This window comes from Typopeltis vanoorti, chromosome 14, assembly GCF_054136105.1.
Source record: "Typopeltis vanoorti isolate ZY-2024b chromosome 14, IOZ_Tvanoo_1.0, whole genome shotgun sequence".
In the NCBI taxonomy this organism is placed as follows: domain Eukaryota; kingdom Metazoa; phylum Arthropoda; class Arachnida; order Uropygi; family Thelyphonidae; genus Typopeltis; species Typopeltis vanoorti.
The window spans coordinates 56723850-56751506 of NC_143562.1; the positions used below are offsets into that span (position 1 = coordinate 56723850).

Below are 27657 nucleotides of genomic sequence, written 5' to 3' on the forward strand. Positions count from 1 at the left end.
AAATTATACACATTGGTATAATTCAAGATTACTTAAAAATAAAATATATTCTTTTTGTTTTGTTTCATGAAAAAATATTGTTTTTTATCGATAAAATTATAGTTTAGTATAATTCAAAATTATTAAAAATAAAATCCATTTCTTTAATTGTAATTAAACGAAGTGGAACTGCGCGACGGACAGTGCCACGCTATTAGCTCACACCTCACTATGGCATGCATATGCTTGCGCTCGTAGCAATACAAAACGACACTGTGATAAACACAGTGCTGCTAGCTTCTTTTTCCCTCCTAAGTGCTATAAGATGGATTTTTATTATTTTTTATACAAAATAAGAGAATTGTATAGGATTGTTGATGATAAAATATAAATATTACAAGCAAGTGACTATGCACGAGCTGACCCTGAGAATATTAAAAATTTAGTTCATTGTATTCGTTTATTCGTCGACTCTTGACGTTTTAGCAATAATAAAGCTATTCTGAACGATTCAGTTTATTGATACGTTAGTAGTTGAGATCACACACATAATATTCGGGTTACTAGAACGCTACAAATAGGTTATTTGCAGGCCCGGCTGGAGGCAGGGGCGGAATGCGAATGCCGCAGGCAAAAAAGTAAAAAGGCAGAAAACTTAGCTTACAATTATACTGGAGGCAGGAAAAAAATAAATAAATTGAATATATCATCTATTTGAAAAATATCAAATTTATATATACATATTTATAAAGATAATTATATAAGCTCCAAATTATCTTTATTTTGATAATCACCTGGGCAGAAAAAACATTTAGATCCAATTTCATTGAGAAAATTTGATTCTCTTATAAATAGAATATTTTTATTTAAGAAACAAAATTAATCTGAAATTTTTATTCAGTAATTTAATGTTTTAATATAAAAAATTTGATACATTAATAAATAATATAAATATGACACCGAAGAGCGGAAAAAAATAGTCTTGCACACACTCAAAAATTTGCTCGGGCAGCCGCTGGTTATTTGAACACTGGGAACAATGTACTGGCTGATGAAACTTCAAGAAGTGTGTTCATGATAAATGGTAGCATTTTTTTGGTGAATAAATACATTGTAAACATCGTTGTTTCACATTTTAATGACTTCAAGTATATACACACATGGAAGTAATACTGGTTAGGAATACATGAACAGGGATGTAAGCATAAATAATAAGAATGTTGTGTATTGAGAATTAGGATGAATTTGTGATCAAAAGAATTAAAAAAAGAAAAACTAAAATTACCAGGAAGGAAGACGTTCGAGATAATATAATCAAATGATGAATTATATTAGGTTAAAATAGCTGAGTAAAAGTAGCTTTCGTTGCTACAACTAGCGCCATCTATGACTGGAGTTTCACGACTTCAAAATTAATGTTTAAGTAAAATACGTCGAATGCTTCCCTTCCTGCTGTTATTTCATTGTGGCTCCAATGGTTAAAAACAATGATTGAGCAATTACTATAAATGTTTAAGTCCTTGCTTTGTGGTGTATTAAAATGGAGTGAAGAATTAAATAAACTGAACAATACGTTTAAAATGGACTTAGTGCGACGTAACCTCAAAGTTGCTCGAAGTTCCTGTAAATGATCGCTTCTGTTGGATAAGATTCCTCCTGGAACCAAAATGCCTAATTCTATAAATTCCTGGCTTCGTTTCACTGGGGATGTCCCACGTGACTGTTGCTTGACTCTCTCCTAAAAATCGATTGGTCCTTTTCCAATAAAACCTGAAATATCAGAAATGCATTGACTTTAATGAAGTATTAAATTTGATATAGAGATAGTTTCGTATAATTTATTCTGTAAAATTATACATGAGGGAAAGTTTTCCACTCTTCAATTGGAAATAGTTTGGTCAGTCGATGGAAGTGTCATACATTCGCTTATTAGTATTCACACTCCTCAGCTCAAGTTTTATTAATTTTAATAGAAAGTGGCATTAATGTGAATATCAGTTGGTTTGAAGGAAACTAAAGAAAAAAAAATTAACCAAACTTGACTGATACATCATGCTTTCTCTAGTAAGGTTAAATTCAAAATTGACAGAACCTCATGATTCTATGAAATTAAAAAAAAAAAAAAAAAAAAAAAAAAAAAAAAAAAAAAAAACTAGCAATGAAAAGAACTCCAAGAAGCTACGTACAGTCAGCCTTTTTAAAACCGAAGTGTTTATGAGGCAATGGAATTGTTTTTGTTCAAATTTTGACTAAGGAGGGGGAAAAAAAAGTACGTTTTTTCGACATTACTGGAAAGTAACAAATGCTTAAGCGAGATGCTTTCCGAAATAAGAAAATTAATAAAAAAAAAAAGAGAAATTATTTTAATAAGAGCTAGCAGAAATAAGAATATTTTAAATTTATTGCTTTGTATGAGATGAATTCGGAATTACGCCGATTTCAAAAGTACTTTTCTATATGCAGTGGCGGCTCGTCCATAAGGGCAGCATTGAATGCAGCCCTTATGGACGAGCCACCTTATGTTAAAAAAAAAAGTTTTGTAATAATAAGTCACCCTCCAGGAAAACACAAGCTATGGAGAACTGTTGCCTAATGAAGAATTGGTTTTAATTCAGATGAATTCTGAGAACTTTTTCAAAAATGAATTCAACGATCGGATATATTACAACTGTCATTCGAGTATAAGTTAATTCAACAGAAATTTTTAAAATTGTCAAATTAATACTTAGAGACACCTCTTTATTTAGTCAGGGTGATTTATATCTAATATTCCCGAATACTACATTAAGCAAAAAAAATTTCAACCGAGTATATGATAATTGATGAAGTTCAATAACGGGATCCACTGGGAGGAAGGAGAGAGGAATAATGGAACACAGGTGGGTATGGGGATTTTCTTAAGTCCCAGCGGCAGACCAGGCGACGGGTCGGTTGGGAGTAGTACTAACAAAGAAGTCGCATCTAAAGTAACACGAGGACCCTGCATGGGAAGCGGGAATAACGCGTAGAAGAAAAAGAAATAAATCATTTAAGTAGTATTTCATATGCAATTTTTGATTCAAGAATCGAATGTTTTTTTTGTCATGCTTATATCAAAAGAATGCAAAAACAATTGGCTATTTTCTCGATAAAAAATCGAGAAGCATTCACAAGTCAACATATCCTAAATCTTAGCCTTGCATAAACAAAAATACAATAGAATACTTACTTTGTTTCCCAATTCGCATCGGTTGCAATTACATCCCACTCGGAAGTATCATTGTTCAGTCTTTCGACCGTCAGAAAGCTGTCCTCCAACTGAAAGAATGTCATAAGATTAAGAATCGAAGTAATCGAAGTAGTAAACATAACTATCCATGTTATTTCAAAAATTACTTACCTTTAAGTCATTACGAGGGTTTCCACTTATAAAAGTAACAGAAACTTGAGATCGCTAAAAAGAAAAATAAAAGTTTCATTTTTCTTCTTTACAGTTGAAGAAAATTTTACAGCAAACAGCGTAATCATTAAACGTTCATACTTACTACAGGATAAGATTTCTCGACATCCTTCAACACTTCGCCAAACCTCCTACCTAGTGGGGCACTGTCGTACAAGACACCAGGACTGAGACTAAGTTGCCGAGCTAGCAAATTCGGTGGTTGTGGACCATGGAAGATATCGTGCCTTACAATCATATTATCTGCAAGCATTTCGTACTGGTTGATGTATGCTTCAAGAGTGTGAGGTCCATAAATGGTTGAAGCCCCTTCGTATCGTTGCATCTGCATCAGATATTATTGAATTCATTTAATGAAGGCTTACTAAATAGATGATATAAAATTTCAGATTTTTTATATATAATTTCAAAAATAAATCAATAGAACTTGCTTGGTATTCCTCAAATGTTGTGACGTAAGATGAATATGCATTGCTTAGTGCGGCAATTACCACCTTTGTTGTATTGGCATGTTCTGGAGGATCCATTAACTGAAATGGGGAAAAATGGTTCATTTAAATTATTTTCTTATCGAAATAAGATTAGTCAATGGCGAGTTTGTAGGCTAAATATACTAAAGTGATACTTTGAATTATTCTAATTCAGTTTAATTGAAATGTGTTAATATATTGCAAATCTTTAAGTAATTATGTGAATAAGAACTTTTCTTACATTCTGAACAGAATTTCTTAATCTTCGGCCTGCCATTGTTCTGGAATAAATTTCAAACACAATAAAAATAAGCGTTTATTTTTTATAAAATGTTAAATATATTGTAGTTTGACATTAAGGAAATAAATTCATATAGGGATTAAACTACGAAGTATACATTCGATTCGGTTTCGAGTTATAGAATCAGAATCGTTTAAAAACCATGATCTTCACTCACAAAAAAAATACATTCTTTGAAATTTCATATAGATTATACAGGATAAGAATTCTTGGGTTCGATGCCTTCATAATGAAATCATTTAACTACAGTGGTTACTGCTAACCTAATCTACACAATCCGATACTTAAATATATTTTTGTAATTATGTTTTTGATGATGAAAAAAAAACCGCGATACATTTTTTGTTATTGTTCTTCCAGTTAGTAAATCTGGTGCAAAAACGAATGTGGGTGAAAAGTTCAATTTAATTTCTACTTTCAAATCTTCAGCTTGAAAATATACACCGATGTCAAAAAGCGTATACAGATTTTTTTTTAGTAATGGAGGTGGTAGAAAAACGGCTAGCATTTAAATACGCTTTTATTCCTTTCCTCATAGGTTACTATACAATGGCCAAACTGCAATTACTACCATCAAATCTTATTTGGTAGCAGCGATAGCCTCAGTTCATCGTGTAAAGACTTTTCGTGAATTTTCGATAGGAAGTAAGTGGTATTGTGCTTTGTTCTTCCTTTTTAATATTAACTGGTGATGAGAGCCGTCTTATGTAGTTTCCCGATTTTGTTTTCTATCAGCCCCTTTCCACGTGAGGTGACAAAACTTTGTTTTTCTTCAACGGCTGAAGGTTTAATTTCTGGGGAAAACTGAGAAAGAGCCAAGGATAAAGGAATCGATTCGGTAAGTTTGAACTGTGTAGATATTGACCAGCAAATTTTTGCATGCTCAGAGGAAAGTAGAAATAATAATTGCCTGTTTTATGGGGCTGCGCCAAAAATGCAGAAACAGGACAGTCTATAATAATGCGATTGCAGTTTGTGAAAGAAGTAGTACTTTCGATGAAAGAATATATCAAATTTTTTTTGGAGGATGGGGAATGATGGCAAGTCAGTATTTAAGAGACATGGTTATAGCATACTTCATCAGAACTATAGGTGGAATAAGTTGATGTGTGGAAGAAAAGTGTAGAAGGTACAGAGATCGAGGATATGCCCTGGAAATCTGAAGAGAAAATTATCCATTAGGACCTATAATAGACAAGTAGAAAGAGAATTGGCAATCCACTTCGAGAGGCAGACGATAACATGGTCGATGGTCAACTAGGACTCGATGAGAGATCAGATTAAATGCCATGAAACTGTCGAGCGACAGGAACATTTGTGGCTTGTGTCCAAAAGTGGAATAAGATCAGCTGTGGAATGTGAGCAGCAGAATTCACATTGGTGATCACTAATGTATGGTCTCCTGGTAGCAAAGAAGGTGACGACCTTCACTACTTTCGAGAGGACTGAGATGAGAGCAACATCATAAGAGTTTGATGGCTGTTTTTGTGGATGGGATATACATAAACTCGCTTCCATGCTATTTAATAGATGTCAGAAGTTTGATAGGTTGTGCAGGCAATATACGAGTGGTTAATTCTATGGACTGCAAATGTTGATGTGGATACTACCTGGACCAGAGGAGATTTCAGTTTTTTTGGTATTCTAACCATGCTTTATTGGTGTCCAAATTATGTTCTAGTTAATCCTGAGATGTTCTTTCTAGTTAAATAATATAATTTTATTGAATATAATCTTATTTGGGGAGAAATAGAAATTAACTAAGACTCAGATTTAAATTTCGAGTGTTAACTCCACTAAAACTAAATTTATAATCTTAGACAGTAAGATGATCGTTACCTGAAGTAAATTTTTAAGTATGATGGTCTCAAAAATTTAAAGCTTAAAATGAAAAACATAAGAACCTAGATTACCTATTTCCAGTGAATATTTATGAACGAACATACTTCATAATTGTTCATGAGATAGCATGTTTTTAAGCCCAGCGGACTTCATTACAAATATGAAGAGTAGTAAACAATGCCTTTCCTAGTCGTAAAACATATTTAATAGAATGATTATAGTACTACACCGAAATGCAACATTTTAGAATTTGTGACGTGTCGAAGACTGCGATAGCAATAACACATATTGTGCATTCTTAAGGTTATAAAGAAATGGTGTAGGATTTAAAAAATAACACTTACGTAAATTCTGCTGGAACTGCTAATATAGCCAAATTACCAATCTTTATAATTTGTGTAGGTATGATATTTTGCATTCTTAAGGTTATAAAGAAATGGTGTAGGATTTAAAAAATAACACTTACGTAAATTCTGCTGGAACTGCTAATATAGCCAAATTACCAATCTTTATAATTTGTGTAGGTATGATATCCGGTTGCCATTTGTAAGGAAAGTTCATCTAAGAAAGGAGAAAAAAAAATATTTCGAGAAATTACTTCTATAGAAGTCTAACTACTTAAAATTAAATTAACGATTCCTTTTAAATCTACATAATTTCAGTACTTATTTCATTTTTATTATCGAATTTGATTTATTAAAATTAATAGCATCAAGAAATCTAATCTTAAATCAGGATTAAGATAATTTTAATGCTTCTTTTCATTGGAAACTATTATTAGTATTACACCCTCCACGAAGTCGATAGACTCATCGTGAATGAATTTAAAAATCACACATAATCAGTATTAAATCACTTGCCTAATTATCAGTTTACTAAAAGCTTTTCTGAACGAAACTAATTTACACTGAAATTATTTCCCCACTTTTTTTTTTTTATATACGTCGTCAGTTACAAGACGCGAGAGAATATGTCAAAAATTGTACTTAGTTGTGCTGCAAGGTGATATTTTCATTGTTTACGTATTTCAATGTTTTCTTCTCATATTCCATTAATTCGTTGGAAACTTCTAGTATAAAGTAGGTAAGTAGTTTTGTATAATTATATAATGCGTAACTTGAAATAATGGGATATTTGCGACATTTAATAAATGATCTGAAAACGAAAGTTAAAAGTTAGGCTTAAGCCTAACTTTTAACTTGCAAACGAAGTCTTCGTTTGCACAAACACCTCCTAGAGTCAAGAATCATTATTGGGTGATATTAATGCAAAATTTAAAGTCTCTGTATACTAACTGCTAGTCGTTATAACATTGACAGTTTATCTGACTCATGCGGGAAATGAGATTAGTTTTGCTAGCTTTAGATTTAAAAAAAAAATAATACTGTGATAATTTCCGATATATCTTATATTGTATATACGGTGACCATATGTCCTTTATTTCACTGCTCTGCTCTTCAGATTTTTTTTTCTTTTCTAAAATGGCCATTTTGTCCTTTATTTTGTGAACTGGAATAATAAATTGAATATTAGCGCGTAGCACACGGCCTATTCTGTGGACGAAGATCGAGGAAAGCGTTTTGTTCATTTCCAGTCTGGAACTTAAATATAAATGATGGCGAACCATTTGATGAAGTTTCGTGTATTAAAAGTTATGTCATCAGTCAAAATTATCGAAGAATGCCGACAAAATGACGAGTCCTGCCAACGTAGATGGGTTGAAAATTTTTAAATATTGCACACATAAATACATATCTTTTAAAAATTGTTGAATTATGCTTATGTGTCTCTGGATCTAATACCCCACTGAACGAGTATTTTCATTAGCGAATAATACGTGACCAGTGAAAAAACCCACTTAAAAATCAAAACATTGAAAGCATACATTTATACCAAATGTAACTTTGACATGAATTGTATATAGTTATATGAATTTTTAATTTATTAAAAAAAAAGTTCATTCTTGTGAAAAGTATCAAAATTAAATTTTTTAGAGTAATAATTGATTGTTTAAAATGCTATGTATATACTTATATTTTATAATAAATGTCATAAAGCTTTTTAGTGAAATAAATGAACACAACCTGCTTTTTATTTTTTATTATTATGAAACAATTTCTGATTTGTCCTTTATTTTCTCCAAAAAAAAATATGGTCACTGTAATTATATAACGTCGCATTTTACAACAATTAAATTATTTACAGTACTAGTTTTATTTTATTTTTAGAAAATTTATCCAAGTGATTTCAAAAATCATGTGTGTACCGAGTTTGACTTTTTTTTTTTCGCGTGTGTGCTTGCTTACAGATTAGATTTTTACATTGTACAGGGTAGTTCAAAATTCCACGTACAAACTTTGAGGGGAGGTAGAGAACATCAAAATCAACCGTATTCACATAGGAAAGCATAACCGGAAAGGCCACCCGAAAGTGGTAGGTGACGTTGTTGGCTAGCGCTCCAGGTGGGCAATTGGGGGCTCTTCCTCATTCTAGCTTTCGACGTCTTACGAAGAACATGCGTCATTTTACGAACGCTGAGATAGCAGACATGCACCTCGTTTACCATATTATGTATCCAACTACTATTGAACTGTTCACTTACGCCTAATAAAGTTTTTTTATGCTACTTACTGCCTAGTGTTATTTCTGCATCTTTGTGTCCCTGTTAGTACTTTCGGGTGGCGTTTCTTGTCATTCTTTCCTATGTGAATATGGTTGATTTTAATGTTCTCTACCTCCCCTCGAAGTTTGTACGTGGAATTTTGAACCAACCTGTATTCTGCGATTTGGACGAAACTGTTCCCTAAGCTTGGAATTTAACATTGTATGGTTTACATAGGATTTGTACAAGTTTAAGCATAGAGGATTCTGCGGAAAAACGTGACTTTTGTTTGTGTGGGGTTAATTTGGAAAACGTCTAATGGACTTTTTAAGGAAAAAAAAATACTGGAAATAAATCATGCTGCTAACAAGACATTGTATGGGAAGCAAAGCTGACGTGATGTTTGGTCTAAGCTGGCACCAGCCAAGGTCCTATTCTGTCATTCGACAGGACGGCATACTGAATGACTACAACTCCCATTCGCTTGCTCACGTATTTGCGTTCACAATTTGTTTCTGAGAAGATACTATACAGCCTTTGTTAAGAGGCCTAGTCATTAATGGAACATTTTAAAGTCATTAATGGAACAAGGCTTTTTTTTTTGTATCATTCAAAATGTGGTTAATCAGTGTTTGAAGAAATGGCATTCAATTTATTAACTCATTTTGCATGCATGATAGAATTCTAATGCAAGCATCAGTTTTATTTTTTTAGTTTCTGAAAATGATCGTAGCTGATATGGTTATGCGATTATGGAAAAAAAACGGGGAAAGACTGTCCAAGTTTTGAGTTCAGAAGATATGGTCATTTGTCCTCTGAGAGATCCTCTCATGATAACGACAAAGCAGGCTTTCTAAATCAGACTCATTCTGAAATAAAGCTAGTGCCTAAGGGTAAGCTTATGCATTACTGCCAAGCAAGTTGAGGCCAATGTATTATACTTTATTGCTCGTGTTCTCTGGACGATTTCCCTGGTTTGCAGAATGAAACTCAAGAGGGGAAGCTCTTACTATTTCCGTTGTAAGACTGGCCAATTTCTTTTATAAGAGCATTTCGGTTGAAATGCTTTTATAAAAGTTCTTCACATCCTAAAACGAGATTCACTCCCAGGTATTACCAATCAAAAGACATTGCTGATACTGAATGAGTTACGTAGGATCAGAGAGAGGGAGGGAGAGGAAATTGATCACTACAACCTGAACAAAAGCATGCTAATTTACGGCACTTTGAATATCTTCCTGCGCTTAAGTCTGTGATTTAAACTTAAAAAAAAGTACAGTGTGTTGTTTAAGCATAGCTTAGTAATAACTTATAAAACTGCTTATAAGTTTTATAAGTTATAAAACTGAAAACCAACTACTTATAAAACTGCAAATAATTCAGGACTAGTGAAAGTAGTAAAAAAAATTTTCAGTTGTCGTTCATAAGTAACTTTCTCTGAAAATTGCTGTTTCAGATTCAAAATTATTTCTGAATCGTTTTGTTTATGTCTGAGAAGTATGTATGATTAGGTACTGAGAGGGGGGGGGGAGTTGGTTTTGTACACGCCAAAATTTTCATAGCTTACGAAAATAGTTCTTTCTCCACCCCTTCCCGAAATTAAGCCTACTTGAGAGCTCCTTTTAAAAACACGTTTGTGCATAATCTATTGTGGTTCAGTTTTTTATCCTGTAAAACACTTAAACGTAAATGTTCTCACCTCCCCAGTAGCAAGTAGGATTGGTTTCGGATAGTGACATTCAGTTAAGCTGCTGGACGGACGTCGAATGAAATCTCGTACGAAGTTCCAAAGCCTTGAGAAGTTTTTCGTACCTGGAAGTAAGGAAATTGGTGTTTTCATTATAATTGATATAATTAATGGCGTTAATTGCATGAGATTTTCCACTAAAATCTGTTTTGATTGGGAAAGTAAGGATGTACTAAAAAGTTAAATAGAATGGTTTTTAACTTTAAATACACATTTTAAGAACTCCAGCTATTCAAGCTCTTCTAGAACAGGCTCTTACATGTTGTTAAAATCGCAGCCATTGCTGATAAAGCAATACTGTTCATATCGCACATTGGCATGTTTCAATATATAATAAATTTAAATTTGGTTAATTTTAGACCGTTTCGAGGCCCCAAGAGTGAAAATGAGCACGATAACTCCCCTTCACGTATTGCGCGCACGCGCACACACAAAACTTAATTTCTTTCAATTCGCCGTGTCCAATTTTTTGAGCTGAGAACTTTGTTTCTAGAGTTCTGTTGACAACGTTCTCCAACATGAAGTTTGATATAATTCAGATTAGCATTGTAGCCCATCATTAATCCGTAATGACAAGCCAAGCGCGCGCAAGTCGAAACTAATATTAGAGCAGTGTTTTTCGAACTGTGGTTTTGTGGGCTGTGAAATCAGCTTAGCGGGTTACTACCAACATTTTTTAAAAAATTAATAGAGTAGCTTTAATACGTTCACACAGGGCAGCATTACAAGAGGGAACTCGTTTGACGGTATATTATGTCCCTTCCGCTTTGAGCAGACGTATTTTTTCAGTTTGAAATGAATATGTACAGTATGCTAGTGTGAACGTATCGGTTGAATTTTAATCGAAAAATTAGTTTTTTCTTAATGGTAATTAGTGTCTGTGGGATGAAAGTCATCATTATACAGAAGCGGGTCGTTTTTATTCCCAATGTCTCCAACTTGTAATTGTATTGACAATTACAAGTTGGAAACATCTCTAATATAGTGCTCAGATGTATTTAGTAGTACATTAAAGCTACTTGTTTGCCTTGCATTTGCGGTATGAGGGGATATTTATCACTGTTTATGAATAAAAATGAATCTTATGTTTTATGGCAAGTACATCTGAAGCATTAAAAATGTTTCTTTTTTTTTTTTTTGAGTTTATGATAATAAAATGTTAATAAAATTCATATCGGATTAACTTTGTTACGTTTTTGATTTTACTTTATGATATGTAGTATGAACACGTATTTTGTAAAAATTTTGTTAAGTTTAATATATATTTTTTCTTCTTCCCGATGGAGAGAGAGCTAACCCTAGAAGTAGTGCAACTCATGGCAAAGGTGGACTAAGCTACGCACATCGCTACCTTCCAATAACCAGTTTAATATCTGAGGGGGGGGGATTGGGCCTTTATCAGATATTAAACTAAGGACAGATACTACACTTTCAATCTTATCCAAAAAAGCCGAGAAGCGAAAAGTGCGGTATCTGTTATCAGCTTAACATCAGATACAGGCCACAAGAACATTTTTTGGAAGGCGGCGAAGTGCTTTGGGTTTGATCCACTTTTGCCGCGAGTTTCCTGGTGTACAAATTCGAGTCCACTCGGCCTTATAATTACGTTGTGTGTGTGTGTTGGGTCGTGATGTAAAATTTACTTTGTATTGTGGGTCGCTGGCAGGAAAGTTTGAAACAGACAGTGTGCGAATTGATTTTACTTTCATTTAGGTGATGTCATAGAAAAGGTGATATCGTTTGAAGTTTCTATATCTTTATAACATGATTTTCATGTTATAATCAATCATCGTTTTCTTCTAACATTCTTTCTGTTTTCACTTTCCATTCAGAGGAATTTTCCGCCAAAGTAATTTCATTTGCTCTTTTAGCTTTATTAAGTGTTCTGTACAGTTCGGTGTCAAATATATATATTTGCGACTCTCGCCCAGGGGAGGTTTACAACATTCCCCTGGGCAGACATATGATGTATATCATAATCAGCTAACCTTTTATTACCTTGTAGGGAGTAAGCGAGGCCTTTTAACTGTATCTAGCCTTTGGAGACTAAGTAGGCAATTCAATCTCCACCCGTAGCCAATCAGAGATAACTGGCCCAAAACTATCGCTAATCATGAACGGCAACCGATGAAGAGACTGGCAAAAAAGTGCTTCCATCTCTCGGTACTTAACAGGATGTCTGAAATAGTGTGGGTTCTACGGTCGATTTTTTTTTTTTCGAGTTAACGGGACGAGAAACCCGCTTGCCCGTACCAGAGATTGACTAACTCGGGAACCGGTTGAAGAAAGCCTTAAAACGTTCCTGCAGTTGGCAGCTAGACTTGAAGTTAAGGCTATCTTCGGGCGGCCTATCACAGATGCTCTGGAAACTTTTCTAGAGGCCAAAACATGGAACTCTTTCATGACTTTTCCTGGAAACAGAACTTTTCTTTACAACAGTAATGCTTGCAGTTGTATTTAAATTGAAAAAATAAAAAAAACTGCAGAAATTGCAGATGATATTTAGAAGTACCACAATACTGTTAGATTAATGCTCAGAGTCCAAGCATATTTCTCATCAGTGATTTGTGCCCGAAATGTTTGGCTTCGATTTTTTTTTCCCTCTCGCTAATTTCCACGATTTGTCAATCATTTCGAATACTACACTAAAATTAAAAATGCCAACGAATTATATTTTTCATATTTCACCACAAAAGAAGTTGCAGAACCTATAGCACAGCATTAGGTGTTAGGGAAAGTCATTAAGGACCAAACTAAGAAGGAATCCGGATTCTTTAGTTGGAGTTTCGTGGAGAAACGGAATTAATCAGCATATGATTGATACAACGGCCGCGAGTTTTATACAGGCAGAACAACTTCTTAGTTGTTCTGCAGAACAACTAAGAAGTTGCAGAACATCATCACTGAAAGCAATAGAAGCTATTTTATTGACATGAGACTGTTTCATGCATGTTGTTACAAGTAGAAAGATTGAATATATGATGTGGATGATTTGCCATTTAGTAGGTTTGGTATTAAGTTACTGGAAAAACTGTTGATCAGCTAGAGTGTATGCGAACAGTCATGCAAACGAGAACTGTTAGGAAGGATTGTGTAAATCAGACGAGTGAATGCGAGAACAAGATCGCATCGAAAGGTTACTCGCTCATTAAATAGAGTGCTTTTTTATCCTAATATGACACTTGGTATGAAAGAGGGTTAGAAGAAAGACTAAATGTTATATCAGTTACTGAATGGGAGATATAAATATGGAGTGGGAATTCTTGTCCACTAATGCTAAAGCATGCTAGGAATAGGAACGAAGCAGCTTACACATTAGTCAATGCCGATTTTCCAAAAATTTATCCAAAGAGACTGTTGACTGAGTTAGTCGATGGGAGTAGAATACGGCAGGTATTAATTTTTGAGAAGACAGATGATCACAAAGTTGTGGGGGGGGATAAGTATCGATGGGAGATAATGCTCCTATCATACTTAAGTCCAAATGTACAGATTCAAGTAAGGAAATTTAGCTTTATGCTTATCTGGTGTGACATGTATGGTAGGTGATATTACAAGCAATTGAACTTCCGCTCGATTTACTTGGAGGTATAAGTTGAAATGAAAGTTAAACGGATGAATCGCATTATACGTAGGAAGTGTATAAGAAGCTGATGTGGAGGAGGAAATATATGGAAGGGATGATAAACAAATGTACTTTGAATACAGAGCGCATGCTAAAAAAATAGCAGATATGGTAAGGAAACAAAATTAGATGATGGAACCAATGATCAGGCTAATAAAAATTAGGAAGTTCTTTCGTTTTATGGAAAATAAAAAAGGAAACGATTGAGTGATTTCAGTACAGTGGCAGAAATATGGTTAATAGATTAGTTGAATTATACACAGGCAAAGTAGTTCAGTGATGCCTAGGTAGAAATGGTTGCAGCTTGCGGTGAGAATGGAAGCGCATGAGTTGAGAGATCTACATATTGCAAAAATATGTAGATTTTTCAGATCATATGCTAAACGTTATGTGCCAAAGAAATGGTAGCACATCTATGGCTTATTTGTTTACCTCGAGTTTTAACTCTGACAATGGAAAATAAAGTATGACAGTTCTATTGCACATGCGTGGTGCCACACGAAGGAAGGAGAATTACAGACTGATTAACGTTGTGAAGTTCACGCCCAGGAAAGAATACACCAATTCTCTTTCAGAGTTCACGTAGAGCGCGATGTGAGAGTATAGGAGATATTGTTTTTATCACGAGGAGAATTTTAGTAATCCACCTCTATTTTATAATAATCGAATAACAAATCGAGTTGGATAAGGCTCATACTCAAATGGCTGCAGTGCAAAGATTGGACAAAATACAGTACTAAATTATTACATAAATTAGGGTGGGTACAGTGACGGAGTAAACTGATAGTGATAAGAGAATGGCTGACATATCAGAGCAGATATAGAGGAAGAAGTCGAAGTGCAGGAAGCTGACGAGTACTATGCTACAGAGTTTTGTCCTTGGGCTGTTTTTCATTTACATATTAAACGAATTCTTGATGGTTTAAAAGAGAATCTATAATTATGCGAATCCCACTCACGAAAAAAGACTATACATTAATTTTAGTACGGTGGGTGGACCAACGACTAGATTATCCCGAAACTCTGCTCTATACACAATACGAGATGGTTCAAACGCGTCAGTCTTCAGTCTCCATACAAAATTAGGAAAAGCGATAAGAAATGACTGATATAGTATCTCTTCATAATAGCTTGAGTAGGTCACAAAGTGTGAGCAGCGGAGAATGAGTGCTACTTTCAATGCCAAGTGTAAGGTTCTACATTTTGATTTGGAGGACCTGTAGCTAAGGGTAATAAATATATTTTCCTGATAACATATTGTAAAATGCGTAAAGACAACGCAAAGGGAAACTTATGTTCAGAAGACCGTCAAGTAGTAATAAGAAGTGCATTATAAAGCTTTGATTGATCATATTTGACCATCATGCAGATCTAGTCGGCTGTTTTTCTGGGGGATATGGAGAGTGTAGAGGCGGATAATTAAGATATTGGGATTATTGAAGGTTGAATACGAGGAGAAATTAAGTAACGTGGATTGCTGAGTTTAGTATAAGTAGAAAGAGGGCAAAAAATATCAGAAAATATTTGAAAAAGGAACTGTTGCTGCGAGATTTTGACTTTAGTACTTCTCAAGGAAGTACTCTTCGAGGAAGGCCCAGTGCACAATTGCGACATCCATTCTAGAAGGAAGAAAGAATGGACTTTCTGCAATGTGCGAGAATGAGAGAAAGAGAACTAGAGAAAAAAAAATTAAGGAGCAAACCAACTATACGAAGTCATTGATTTTATGCAAGTATTTTCATTCGGCCTAATTAGTTTACTTCTAGGCATTTAGGCCGATTTTAAAACGGAATGTTTTATATGGCTTTGCGATGTCTTGTCGCAGATTTCCTTTAATGAACTTCTCGTAGGCATCAGTTTTGGAAATCCTACCCAAACACGAATTTTGTTACAAGATGCCAGTTTGATCTGTTAGATTTTCATACTGTCATAAATGACAAGCACACACTTCCATTGTACGTTTTTATCTTTGTGTCAATTTGCATGATAACATTCATCTCTCCCTGCTTGGATTATGTATTGATCTTAGGGGATTGAGAAAGCGCTTACAGTTTTTTTTTATTATTTTTATGTTTTTTTTAAGTTTAGCAGTTAACAATGTAAGCTATGCGAGTACTTTATATTTGAGACGTAACCAAATCGGTGACGGATCTAGACTTCAGTTGTAGCTGGGTGACCGAAAAAAATCCTTATTCGTTTGGTTTTGACATGTTTTATTAATAAAAATTAAACTTGACTTGATATTTTAAAAACCACCCTCTAGATAAACTTGTGAAATCAAAATTTGAAAAGCGATTAACTAAAATGAAATAGTAGGCCTGATAGAATTGGAGAAAAGGATGACCTGCTTTTTTAAACTAGGCAATCTCTTAGGGCTGTTGTTGCAAGGGCTGGTTTTGCAGTAGGAGTTCGATGGCATACAGTGTGGAGTAGTCGAGTCACTAATTGCGAAAGTTTGCGATTATATTTGTGGCGTAGACAGGCTAATTGCTATATACGAAAATTGGCCACCTGCTCAGTAATAGCTAGTAGATCAGTAGCCTCGTGCTTTAAATGGAATAATAATATACATTTAAAAATATTGTTTAATAAGAACATGTTTACTGTTAAATTATTAAAGTTATTTGAACGCTGTTTCGAACCAGGATTAAATTTAAAATCAGCCAATCTCCAAAAGGTGAAACTACACTTCGAATTAATCTTAAGTTAAAAATACTTCAGTAAAATTAAACAAAAAATTGGTAAGCTTGGATCTTGAATTTAAAAAAAAAAACGTTTATTTTCTCTGTCCCGATGAGAACAAAATTTAGTTAATCTAGCAACCTAATTAATATCTACAAAATTTCATAACAAATATGAACACTGGGGCGGTTGATGTAGAACAAAAAATGTCCCTAATGTCATAAGAATAAGCTTTGCTTGCGTCCAGCAGGCATATTGTATATTATAAAAGTTTCCGGAGGATAGATTCCTGATTTTAGTTTACATCTAGATCTCTAATCAGTCCCAAAATTATATTGCCAACCTTGTTTCTGTACTAAAGATTACATATCTAACAGTCATAGTAATGAAGTTTGTCACTAGATGGCAGCACATCCCCCACTGCAGGATGTTTTGTTTTCCATTGAACTTCAGATTTCGTCTTTATTACAATTTCATCTAAACTTTTGTTCATTAAACGTAATTAACATACAAACATCTCTCACCTTGATGAAAATCATGTTCCCCAGGAGAGTCTGTAGTTCCCGCTGCAAAACTGTAACCCAGAGCAGGTTTGCAAGTGACAGCCTGTGGATGAAAAGAAAAAAGTGTAGAAGTAAACCATTATAGCTTGTCAGCAATAAACGGGATTTGGCCTAAAACACCCATACCTTATTTACTAGATGGCAGTACTTCAGGTTTTAAGCAAATAAGAAATTACTACTGAGGTAACTCATTTCAACTGGTTAGGAAATACATTCGCATACTGTCTTACCTTAACTGTGTCATTGATCGTCAGTTCAATATTAGACATGTCGAGATACTGATGGATGTAGAGAATTGGACCCTGCAGCTTTTCTTTAGCAGACTTGAATAGTTCCTACATAAAAAAAGAAACCTTTCAGTATGATTGCCAGCAAGAGTATCGGTTGGAATTGTGACAGCAGCAACTAAGGCTACATTGCCAGTATGGTAGTGTAAAGTCCATTAATTATGTGTATTCGGCTAAGTTTGCAATAAGTTTCCGGAGGATGGACTCCTGATATATCTATATAGAAACATTCAATGACAAAGTGAAAAATCTTTTGAGGTCTTTCAGATAAGATGATGTTCATGATCCCTTTTTCATTCTGTGACAGCAATAGAAAAATAAGGAACTGATTATAAAACAGAGGACCGAAAAACCTTACACAGGTTGGAAGTTTATTTTTCACTTGGTTAGACTATGATAAATTTAGTTTAATCCTTTATCCAAGTGTAAGCAAATAAAGTTTGCGCCTGAAAATATCTTCAGGACTGAGGTAAGGTGGTGCAATCCCTAGGCAACTCGTGGCAAAGGTGGACCAAGCTCTCATCACTCCTTGTCTCAGTATCTCCCATAATACAAAGCACATCTTGCGGAGATGTATACTGCTATGCATTAAGGGAAGGGCCAGGAGTGATGAGAGCTTGGTCCACCTTTGCCACGAGTTGCACCACCTTACCTCAGTCCTGAAGATATTTTCAGGCGCAAACTTTGTTTGCTTACACTTGGATAAAGGAGTAAACAAATTTATCACACTTACACAGGTGTTTTAATATTGGTTGAATATGCACCTGCTCGTCAGAGAATTTATAATGAAATAGTCACATTAAGTACAGAATCCTTTTCTGCATGCATATCTTCCCAAGATTACTACGAAATTAGAATCTGTGGCACAGAAAATATACTTTAGGTTTTGAGGTGACTTTCGCAGTGTCAAGCATGTATAGATTCATTGTTTCCCTCTGCTTGTTATTCGTGGAGACTGAATGGATGCAGTTTATTGAAGTTTGGTATTGAAATGTTGACTAAAACTGGATTGCTTTGATGGTAGAATAGTTATGCCTACAATAGATTACCAATTAGTAAAGAAACGATCCTAAACAAGTGGGCGTTTCGTAATCTTGTATTATGACGATTCAACCAAAAAAAAAAAAAAAACTGGACTATCTTTTGTCATATGTAATGTATATAGTTTTTGTCTTCTTCCTAATTTAGCTGTTAAGGAAGCACAACAAATTTGAAATGACTTGAAAAATTTTAAGTGATTCTAAACACCACAATTTTAGTAAATTTCAAAACCAAAAATCAAATCAAATTAGAAATAAAGGCTCAGATTTTAAATGAATGATTTCGAATCTGCGAATAAAAATGATCCAGTTATAGAGAAATTGAAAAGAAAACTTGTTTTTACCAATAAAAATGGAAATAAAGAAATAATTTGTAGGAACACAGTAGGTTTTAAACAATTTAACTATTCTGTGCAGTAGCAGACTTTATAACTGCTTACTTACAATGCAGGTTACAAATTTTTCGGAATTTTGGGATTGTCTTTTGCTTTTGCGAGAACTATCATCCCTGTGATAGTTAGATTATTCGAATAATTCTGTGGAGTGGTGGCATTTTGTTTTTCAAAGAGTGTCAGTTATAGCTATTTTTATTAAACTACGGATCGTTTTTAGCTTATGTGTTCTCAACAATTTTGTTTTGTCTTCTTACCACAATTAATGGTCCGATTAAAAAAAAATGTAACTTAATAAATTTGTTATCTTAAAATTTTCAGTCTTTAAAATGTCAGATTAATTAATTAATTAGGTCCATACTGAGCATAAGGAATTTAATTAGTTTCAATTGTTTTGCCTTAAAAAACCGATTGTAACCAGAATTCAGTCAGATTGTGTATACTGGAAATCTCATCCAGCCGAGTGGGATTATCTGAATATAAATTTTGACTGTTCTCTGCTCTTATGGCTGCAAATGGCCCATTGGAATACAAAATTTGGAATGCTTAACATATTTTAATAGAGGTTTCTAATACCAAACTTGAGTAAAAGCCGTCCAAGTCAGAGTCCCGGAATAATTTGCGTACGAACCAGTGAAAATTAAGTGCGGTAAATATGTAAGTAAATTTACATACTTCGAGAATTTTTGAAACTCGCCAATATTCGTTTGCACTTATCACTGCACGTAACAAGTGAACCTGACGCTGCGCGTTGAGCAGTGTCGCTACAGATAAGTTGTACGCTTGCGCGCGTTATTTCTATGAGATACGAAAACTTTTATTATTGGTGTGTGTTCGTGGTGAGGGCGAAATATTTTTCAAAAACATTACAACGAAATATTTTTGCCAAAAATATTTCACCCTCACCACGAACACACATCAATAATAATTCCGTATCCCACAGAAATAACGCGCAAGTATACAATTTATCTGTAGCGACACTGCTCAACGAGCAGCGTCAGGTTCACTTGTTACGTGCAGTGATAAGTGCAAACGAATATCGGCGAGTCTAGCCGCAACTGGCCGAACGTGATAATTCGGACACTTCGTTAGATCGCAATGCATTTATTTCGTAATCTAAAGCGTTAATCGAACAATTCCAATTTTTAACTATTCAATCAATGCTGAAACATAAGCTGTAACCTTTAACATGTTGTATTGCATTTATATAATGTTGTAAGCATTGTTATTATTTTTAAAACACAAACATAATTTAATTTTTTCGTTTTTTTCCTTGGGGGTGCTTATGTACAAGCCACCACTAGTACGAACGGCGGGGGGGGGGGGATTATTCTTAGGTGTTTCAGGCATTTTACGAAACACCTAGAACAATTGTTTGGTTAAGCAACACAGCGAATAATCTATTCATTATACCAGGAATTGAAATACATTACTGTATTTCAAGGAAGTCTTTAGGAGGAAGCAGGTGCAAATACATCATCATGATGGGCTAATGAAGTGATAATAGTGTTGCCTAAAAGGCAACAGTTTTAAAGAATAGAAATGGGAATGTTTAAGGCACGAGATATATCAGAAAAAAATATTGATAACGAATACCGAAGAGCAAGTGGGTCAAATTAAGCAGTTTAAAAAATAAACGCTATACAATCAATTAAGATAGATAATTGAAGAAAATTAGCCAGGATGCTAATAGAAATCATAGAAATAACAGTGAAAGAGCAAGAAAACGACCTGGAAAATGGTTTGAATGGAAGAAATCTGAAACTTCATGCTTACCATAGCTTTTTCATATTGCCTCTTTCCTATAATCTGGGTGCTTTCGTACATGTCTTTTCCTGGTCCAATACCAATACACCTGTCGTGCTGAAAGGAAAAAAAGTAAAATTAGATAATCAAAATTTTAGTTTGATTATCGATGCATATGCCGACTGGTTAGCGTATTCAACCAGCGTATTTTCAACCTGTAGGCTGGAATCACCAGGCGTATGGATTTTTTTTTTTGCTTGGTTTACGTTGTTGATGATCTACCGCCTGCTTATTGGAGGCCTGAAATGACTTAAAGCTCAGTGTTGGTTTTTAGAGTAGGATTCCGGAATTTATTATCCCTTAGTTAACCCACTTCTTTACTAATACATACTAATGTATAACCCATTGCAGGTTGGGCTCAAATTTTTTTTTTTTTTTTCACCGTACATTGTATTTGCATTTTTTTTTTTTTTCTTAATGAAAGTTTAACCTATCTCACATTACTATTGTGGATGGGCTAAGGGTTAGATAATGTATTTGTAGAGACTAAAAACATGAACTTTAAAGTCACTACAAATTACCCATAAGTACAGGAGTGAGATTTCATATTCGAAAGCCATCCAAAATTCATAAGGCATTCACCACATCCATTCCAATGAAGATTCAAAACTGCTCACTGCCTATAGGTAGAGAGTAGGGTTGAATCTCATTGGTATGGATTATAAAATATTGATCCCATGACGAACAGTAGAAGTACCTATAACTTCTCAGTGCCGTGTATCGGTTACAAGTGAGGGTTTGGAAAGAGGAAGTTTGACATTTTTCATAGGTTGTCGTTTGAGAGACTTCGTGAGGAAAGCTATTCCAGATATAGACGGGATAAAACGAATGGGAGAAGTAGGTTGCACCGAAAAAGGATTTTTAACGGGCTCAGCAGAAAGTGGAGGAATAATGGTTACTAGTTCGGCATAGAAGTGATCACGGAAATACCTGTTGAAAGAGAGCTGAAACGGTACGTCTGTGAGGTCAAGGGATCATCTGTGAGCTGAATTGCTCTCTGGAAAGCATCGAGAATTTTTAGTGAGGTTTAGGTGCACTAAACAAGCAGAGTAAGTATTCGGGAGGATTGACGGATTTATTGAGCTAATAGATGGGCGAGTGGGGAAAAAAACAGCATCTTGAGCGGAAAAGAATGCCTAGTATTTAAAGGGGCGGAGGAAGCTATTGATACAAGATGACAAGGAAGGCTACAAGTAAATGTCAATTTACACGATTTGGAATTTAATTTTAAATTAAAATTCTCAGAGGAATTAAACCATTTGCCATTATTAATTGTAAATTTATTATTTTTACGAAGACGAATAGTTAATGATCTTTACGAGAAGATCACAGGACAGACATCTCTAAGATGTATGGCGACCTAGAACGAATTAAGGAAGTTCCTAAGGTTTGAAATAAATCCAGTAGGAGGCAGGGTAGTGGTCTCTCACCAGATTAAGAAATTCATTTACCTCCTAAAATGACGACTACAGCGTTCATGCAGGATTGGAACCTGCACCTTGTTGGTCAGAGAGCAGATATATGATGCAGGCTGATTGGTCAAATAATATATCTGAAACGGATTTTAGATTTTCCTAAAATAGAAGAGACATTTGAAATTTTCGAATGTAAAAATTAAAAAAATAGATATCTGCATGTTCTTAAAATCGTTATGTGCATTTGCTAGAAGAGGAAAGTTTAGTTAAAATTATACATTAAGTGCACAAAACTTATTATTTAGCAGCTCTACTTATGACTCTCCGACTAATCTTTGTTGCAAATTCGAAATCTGCAATAATTTCTGTTCAAAATTAATTCAGACTGCTTGCGGTGCAGCACGAGCGTGTGATTTCACACTTCAGCTAAAATGGTTGTTGAGGTATAAATTAAGGGTTTTTTTTTCTGAATTCCCATTTAGTAGTTTTTCTAGAATAAAATTTGTATATTATCATTTACAACGTTCTGAAATTAAATTTCAGGAAGCATCCAGAAAGTTAGTCCATTTTTTTTCACGGAACTGAGAATCACGAGACCTTTCACCATACGTCACCATTTACTAGGAAGCGAATTAAATTATGCAGTTTGTAATATTATAAATAATCGAAGTGCGATTTAAAAATGGTTTTCGTGCTTGCAAATCCTATCTATCAAGGATTGAAAATTCATTGTACATTTTAGTATACTGCGAGTGGGGTTATGGTCTTACACTACGCAGTGAGTTTTGTCTACCTGTCAACATGCACATCCGTCATTGTCGTCATTTGAAGTCAGTTGTTTAATAACACGCCTTACTCAAAAGGAGTATATCGTGCTCATCAGTTTTTATTTATATATATATATATATATATATATATATATATATATATATATATATATATATATATAAATAACTGATGAGCACGATATATGGATATAAAAAAATCGTTCCTGTGGGACCCGACTATCTCACCTCAGTTAAAAATGCCATTATAAAATTTTCATCTTAGGGATCGAAGCCCGCATATTTTCAACCAAAACGCACTGTCGTTCGAATTTGCTAGAAAGGCACCCTCTTAAAAAAGAAAATTTGTAAATAAGAAGTTATTTATCAGATACATAAGTGTTAATATACTACCGATGAAATTACAAGTTTAATACAAAATTCTGCATTCACAACGTCGTTGAAAACAGAAGAGTATAATGGAGTCACAAAAATGCTTCATAAATTCTGTTGGCACACTCTCCCTCGATGAGTCTTTGGACTCCCTGGAGGTGTCAAATAATAATAATAAATCATTTCAGTTTTAAGTATTGTCGGAAAGAGTTATTGTTTACTGAAAAGGATTTTTTACTAAGCCTTCGTATAAGATGAACGAGTATGTCTTTACCTTGCTTTTGCAAGTGCTTGTGTCTTCTTCGCACTGTTGGCCTGATTTAGCACACCGAGATCCCATAATGTTTGGCGAGACATCTCCTGCATTAGATTGTGCAAAAGCAGCAACAAATGGTCCCTAAAAATAGATATAAAAAATCCAACATAAGAAGCCATCTGATTGGGTGTGTCATTAGGGGGGAAAAAAGGAAATTTAGAACGAGTTTATTACCTTGCCTAAAAGCTTATTTCCGTTCATAGTTTGCTCAAAGACGAGAGACGCATAGCCCTTGTTGTCTCCACTAATTAGACGGTTAGAATTGTTCATACATGTCGGGTGGACAGGGAACCAGCTGTAAAAAAAATTTCACTACGTTTCATTTCCCAAGTTAATACACGCATTTAATCATATGCAAATGAATGATAATTTCCGATAATAATAAAACAAAAAAAAACTTACCTGATTGATCCAAGTGGTTTATTTTCCAAGTCTGTAAACTTTAATAAGAACATCTTTTTATCTACCATATCTTCATATCTACAAAAAAATATCAATATCAAAATGTAAATGTATTTTGCAATTTACATATTTAGTACCATTGCTAGTTGCAACGGTACGATTTCAAAAGTTTCACTAACGAGGTATTTCGTACTTTTCTGACAACTGTTTGGCAGAAAAGTTCTTAATTTCTTCAAGGAAAAGTTGAGGAATTTTGTCACCTAGTTTACCTGGCGTATTCTCGACCTCCACCTGGACACGTACGAAATTAATAAACTTTCAATGTGGTTACGAGTATCAACTCATATCCACATTTGGTATCATCAGATATTGTAACTGATGTTTGTGCTATTTCCTCCCAAGAAAGATTTTAAAAACAGTTGATTGAAGTTTGCGGATATATAATCACTACAATCCCGAAACAGCTTTAAAACTGTTTGGTCTGGAGACCAAACGGACTTGATATGTGCCACTTTTAATCAATAAAGCAGGATGGTCTCGCATTAGTGAGTGAAAATTGTTGTATTGCCTCTAAGACTTTCGCGAACATCCAGTTTTAGATATACATGATACTCATAAGAAAATCCAATGTCAGTATCCTTTAAATTCTTTCTATTGTTCAAGTTTTGATTATTGAAGTTTATATGAATAACTCATTAAATGCATGAGCGGATTCTCTTTATTCAATTAGATTTACACAAATGAAAATATGAGCACAACATGATATGCATTTTTCACTTCGTGCTTCTCTAATTACAGATAAAGTTTTAGTTAGATTTTACTCCATTCGATATTTAAATATGCGATCTTAGTTGCATTAAATCATTAAGTATTGAAAGCTTAAATCTCCACAAATGTCCAGCGAACTAGAGATTTGAATGCGTAAAAAAAGCAAAAAAAAAAATTAAACGAAGGCTTGCTTTATAATAAAAAAACAATAATAAAAACAATGGCCTTTTATTTCCGATGAGAGCAGGCGAAGCTGTTAGCTCTAATTTCTGGAAAGAACAATGGACAACCGACTCTTACTGTTGGTTTTCACTGACTGCTGAGCCAAAAGATTAATTTCATAAGTGTCCGGGTCGAGAATACGGCGGGAAACTGCTGCGATTTTGTACTCTTATGACCTGACTGTACGTACTGGTTATAGCGAATTCTGCAGTCGATTTGAATTTTGGGTTAAAAAAAAAACAAAAAAAAAAAACTCCTATTTGCTTGTACCAAAGATCGACTCAACTCAGAACTAGAACAAAACAAAAAAATGCCTCGAAAAGTTCCTTTTGTCAGTGGCTAGAATCGAACTTAAGTTTTTCTTCTGAATGTGTAACTATGGAGGCAAACTGCATTACCTCCATAGACATCCTCTTCAGCTAATTCATAAGAGCACTAATTGGAGCTAGCTATAAACTTTTGTGCAAACATTGTATTTTATATAATGACAATTTACATCATTTACATCTTGTAAAGCTAGTTCTGCTTACCACTCTACTAGCACTGGAATACTTTCATTCGAGGTCTGAGTTATGCAGATGCCTTCTGACTCATTTAAAATTTTGATTATGTTGGATTGATTATGATGGTTTAAATGAATGACTTGTACAAAATTGTACATTTTTCGGCTTGCATGGAAAATTGAAACCTAATAACTATTTAACGTAGTAATATCCACCAACAAACGATGCTGAAAGACTTGGTTAATGTCTTTAAACCAACACTTAGGATCATATTTGGACAGTTGAACGACTGGCAAGAAAATACGGTATGAATGCATCGTAGATTATCCGTAGAACATTTTAATATTTACCTGTGGTACTTTATTTTTTAAATCGTTATGATTTTCATTTAGATAATTTATTTGCAGTTTGCTAAAATCCATAATTCCCGGCTCAATATAATTTAATGAATTTGGCATTTACAGTTTTGTTAAGGTTTGTTGAGTTGTAGTCGTTTCAGTATTAAATTTTAGTCTGACCATTTATAGTGACAGAATAAAATTACTTGTAATGATGATTGTCCCCCGGCTTGATGCAATTTAATGAAATATAGTATTTATTATTATTATACAGGTATCTCCAACCCATTCAATCCATTCACCAACCAAAAAATTCTCCAAGCAAAAAATCTAGTCTTAACACCCTTGTTAACCACACTCGTACACATTTTCCATGCGTAACCCCTCGTTCTCTCCCTTGTACTGAAAAAAACTTCAGTGTCACTCCTATAAAATCCCTTTAATAAACTTATACGAGTATGCTTCTATCAAGTCTCCTCTTTTCCGCCCATTAGCTAGTTTTTGGAGCCTACAGAACTTCAATTTATTTTCATAAGGAGCATTCCGTAGACCTACTACATTCTTTGTCATTCGCCTCTGCAGTCTTTCCACCACTTCCTCATCCCCACGGAATCTGGGTTACCAGATTCCGTGTGGATGAGGAATCTGTGCGAAGTAGCCCACATGTGGCCTTATTAAAGCTTTATAAAAGGGAACAATAACTTCAGCAACCACGTAATCTAATGTGATGTTTTGGTTATCTTCGCAAAATGCCCTTTAAACTTCAATTCCCTGCCCACAGTCAACCCTCCCTCAACTTCCTAGCCTAAATTTCCTGCAGTCAATGTACACAACTTGTAATGCACTTTGGGAAGAGATCATAACTTTAGGATCACTAAAGTTTACCGAACTGTAAAAAGACTATTTTAATGGTAAAATTATGAAACAAAAAAATGTTTGCATACGTATGCTAAAAATGGCTCTAGACTGAATTATTAATAAAAGGGATAGCGTCACTGAAGAAGAGTAACATTCTTTTAATGATTCTTAGTCATTTTCTTGACTCTGTTAGCACGCACAGAAATCTGATTTTTTTAAAAGTAATTTGGATATTTACTTAGCATCCAAATAACTTTAAAATCATTTGATTGCAGACATAAATAAATCAGGGGTTATTAAGATATTGTTTACTAACTTGGCTCTTTCTTCCTCCGGGTTGTTCTCGTAAGCACTCGGGCTTCTGTTGATACTTGCATTGTGAATCACTCCTTCATTCCAGTAGATGTACCCGGGGACGATAGCATTATGTGCTCTTTCGATGCTCTGCAAATTAAGGGAGATTCAGCTAAGAAATCCAGCTAGAAGAAAGCTATTTCCAGAGTGGAACCAAACTATTTATAAAGAAGCAAAAAAGGGGAGAAACATCTTACCCTCACAATCCCGCTCACTTGAGATTTGAAGCTCTGTTTAACGAAACCTTGAGATGGAATGAGGTACAGCAAATACTGCAGATAACCGCCTGGCGCCGAATGCGTGTGAGTAGCACTAAGACATACGTTATCTTCTCGGTAGATATCTCCATACCTTTCCTTCAGAGCTTTAGTCACCTGTAAGATAGTGCCGAGTTTTTCAGATCATACTAATTTGAATAATATTCTTTTCAATAAACAAGCTTACAATGTCTAAATTAAGTTAGCAGGACCTTCTCTAATTGCATCGATTAGGAATCCCAATACGTGGCTTCTTAACACAATAAGACAAACGAGTTTTGGGTTAATCATG

The 27657-nt window shown here is 34.5% G+C and overlaps 1 protein-coding gene and 1 pseudogene across 1 annotated transcript in view; both read right to left on the minus strand.

The window, feature by feature from the left end:
* Positions 1-1565: 1565 nt before the first annotated feature.
* Positions 1566-27657, minus strand: part of LOC150099501 (pan-ceramidase-like) — a 46498-nt gene continuing 20406 nt past the window's right edge. Inside the window, exons 3-18 of the mRNA XM_090403447.1 lie at positions 27306-27482; positions 27071-27198; positions 24066-24143; positions 23838-23958; positions 23622-23744; positions 20746-20832; positions 17481-17585; positions 17212-17293; positions 10333-10445; positions 6498-6592; positions 4130-4169; positions 3850-3948; positions 3504-3743; positions 3359-3412; positions 3188-3276; positions 1566-1749 (exon numbers count right to left, since the gene is read on the minus strand). Of these exons, the coding sequence (XP_090259573.1) occupies positions 1566-1749; positions 3188-3276; positions 3359-3412; positions 3504-3743; positions 3850-3948; positions 4130-4169; positions 6498-6592; positions 10333-10445; positions 17212-17293; positions 17481-17585; positions 20746-20832; positions 23622-23744; positions 23838-23958; positions 24066-24143; positions 27071-27198; positions 27306-27482 (1815 nt within the window). The remainder of the gene's footprint in view (positions 1750-3187; positions 3277-3358; positions 3413-3503; positions 3744-3849; positions 3949-4129; positions 4170-6497; positions 6593-10332; positions 10446-17211; positions 17294-17480; positions 17586-20745; positions 20833-23621; positions 23745-23837; positions 23959-24065; positions 24144-27070; positions 27199-27305; positions 27483-27657) is intronic.
* On the minus strand, positions 11663-11842 carry LOC150099502 (U2 spliceosomal RNA; annotated as a pseudogene).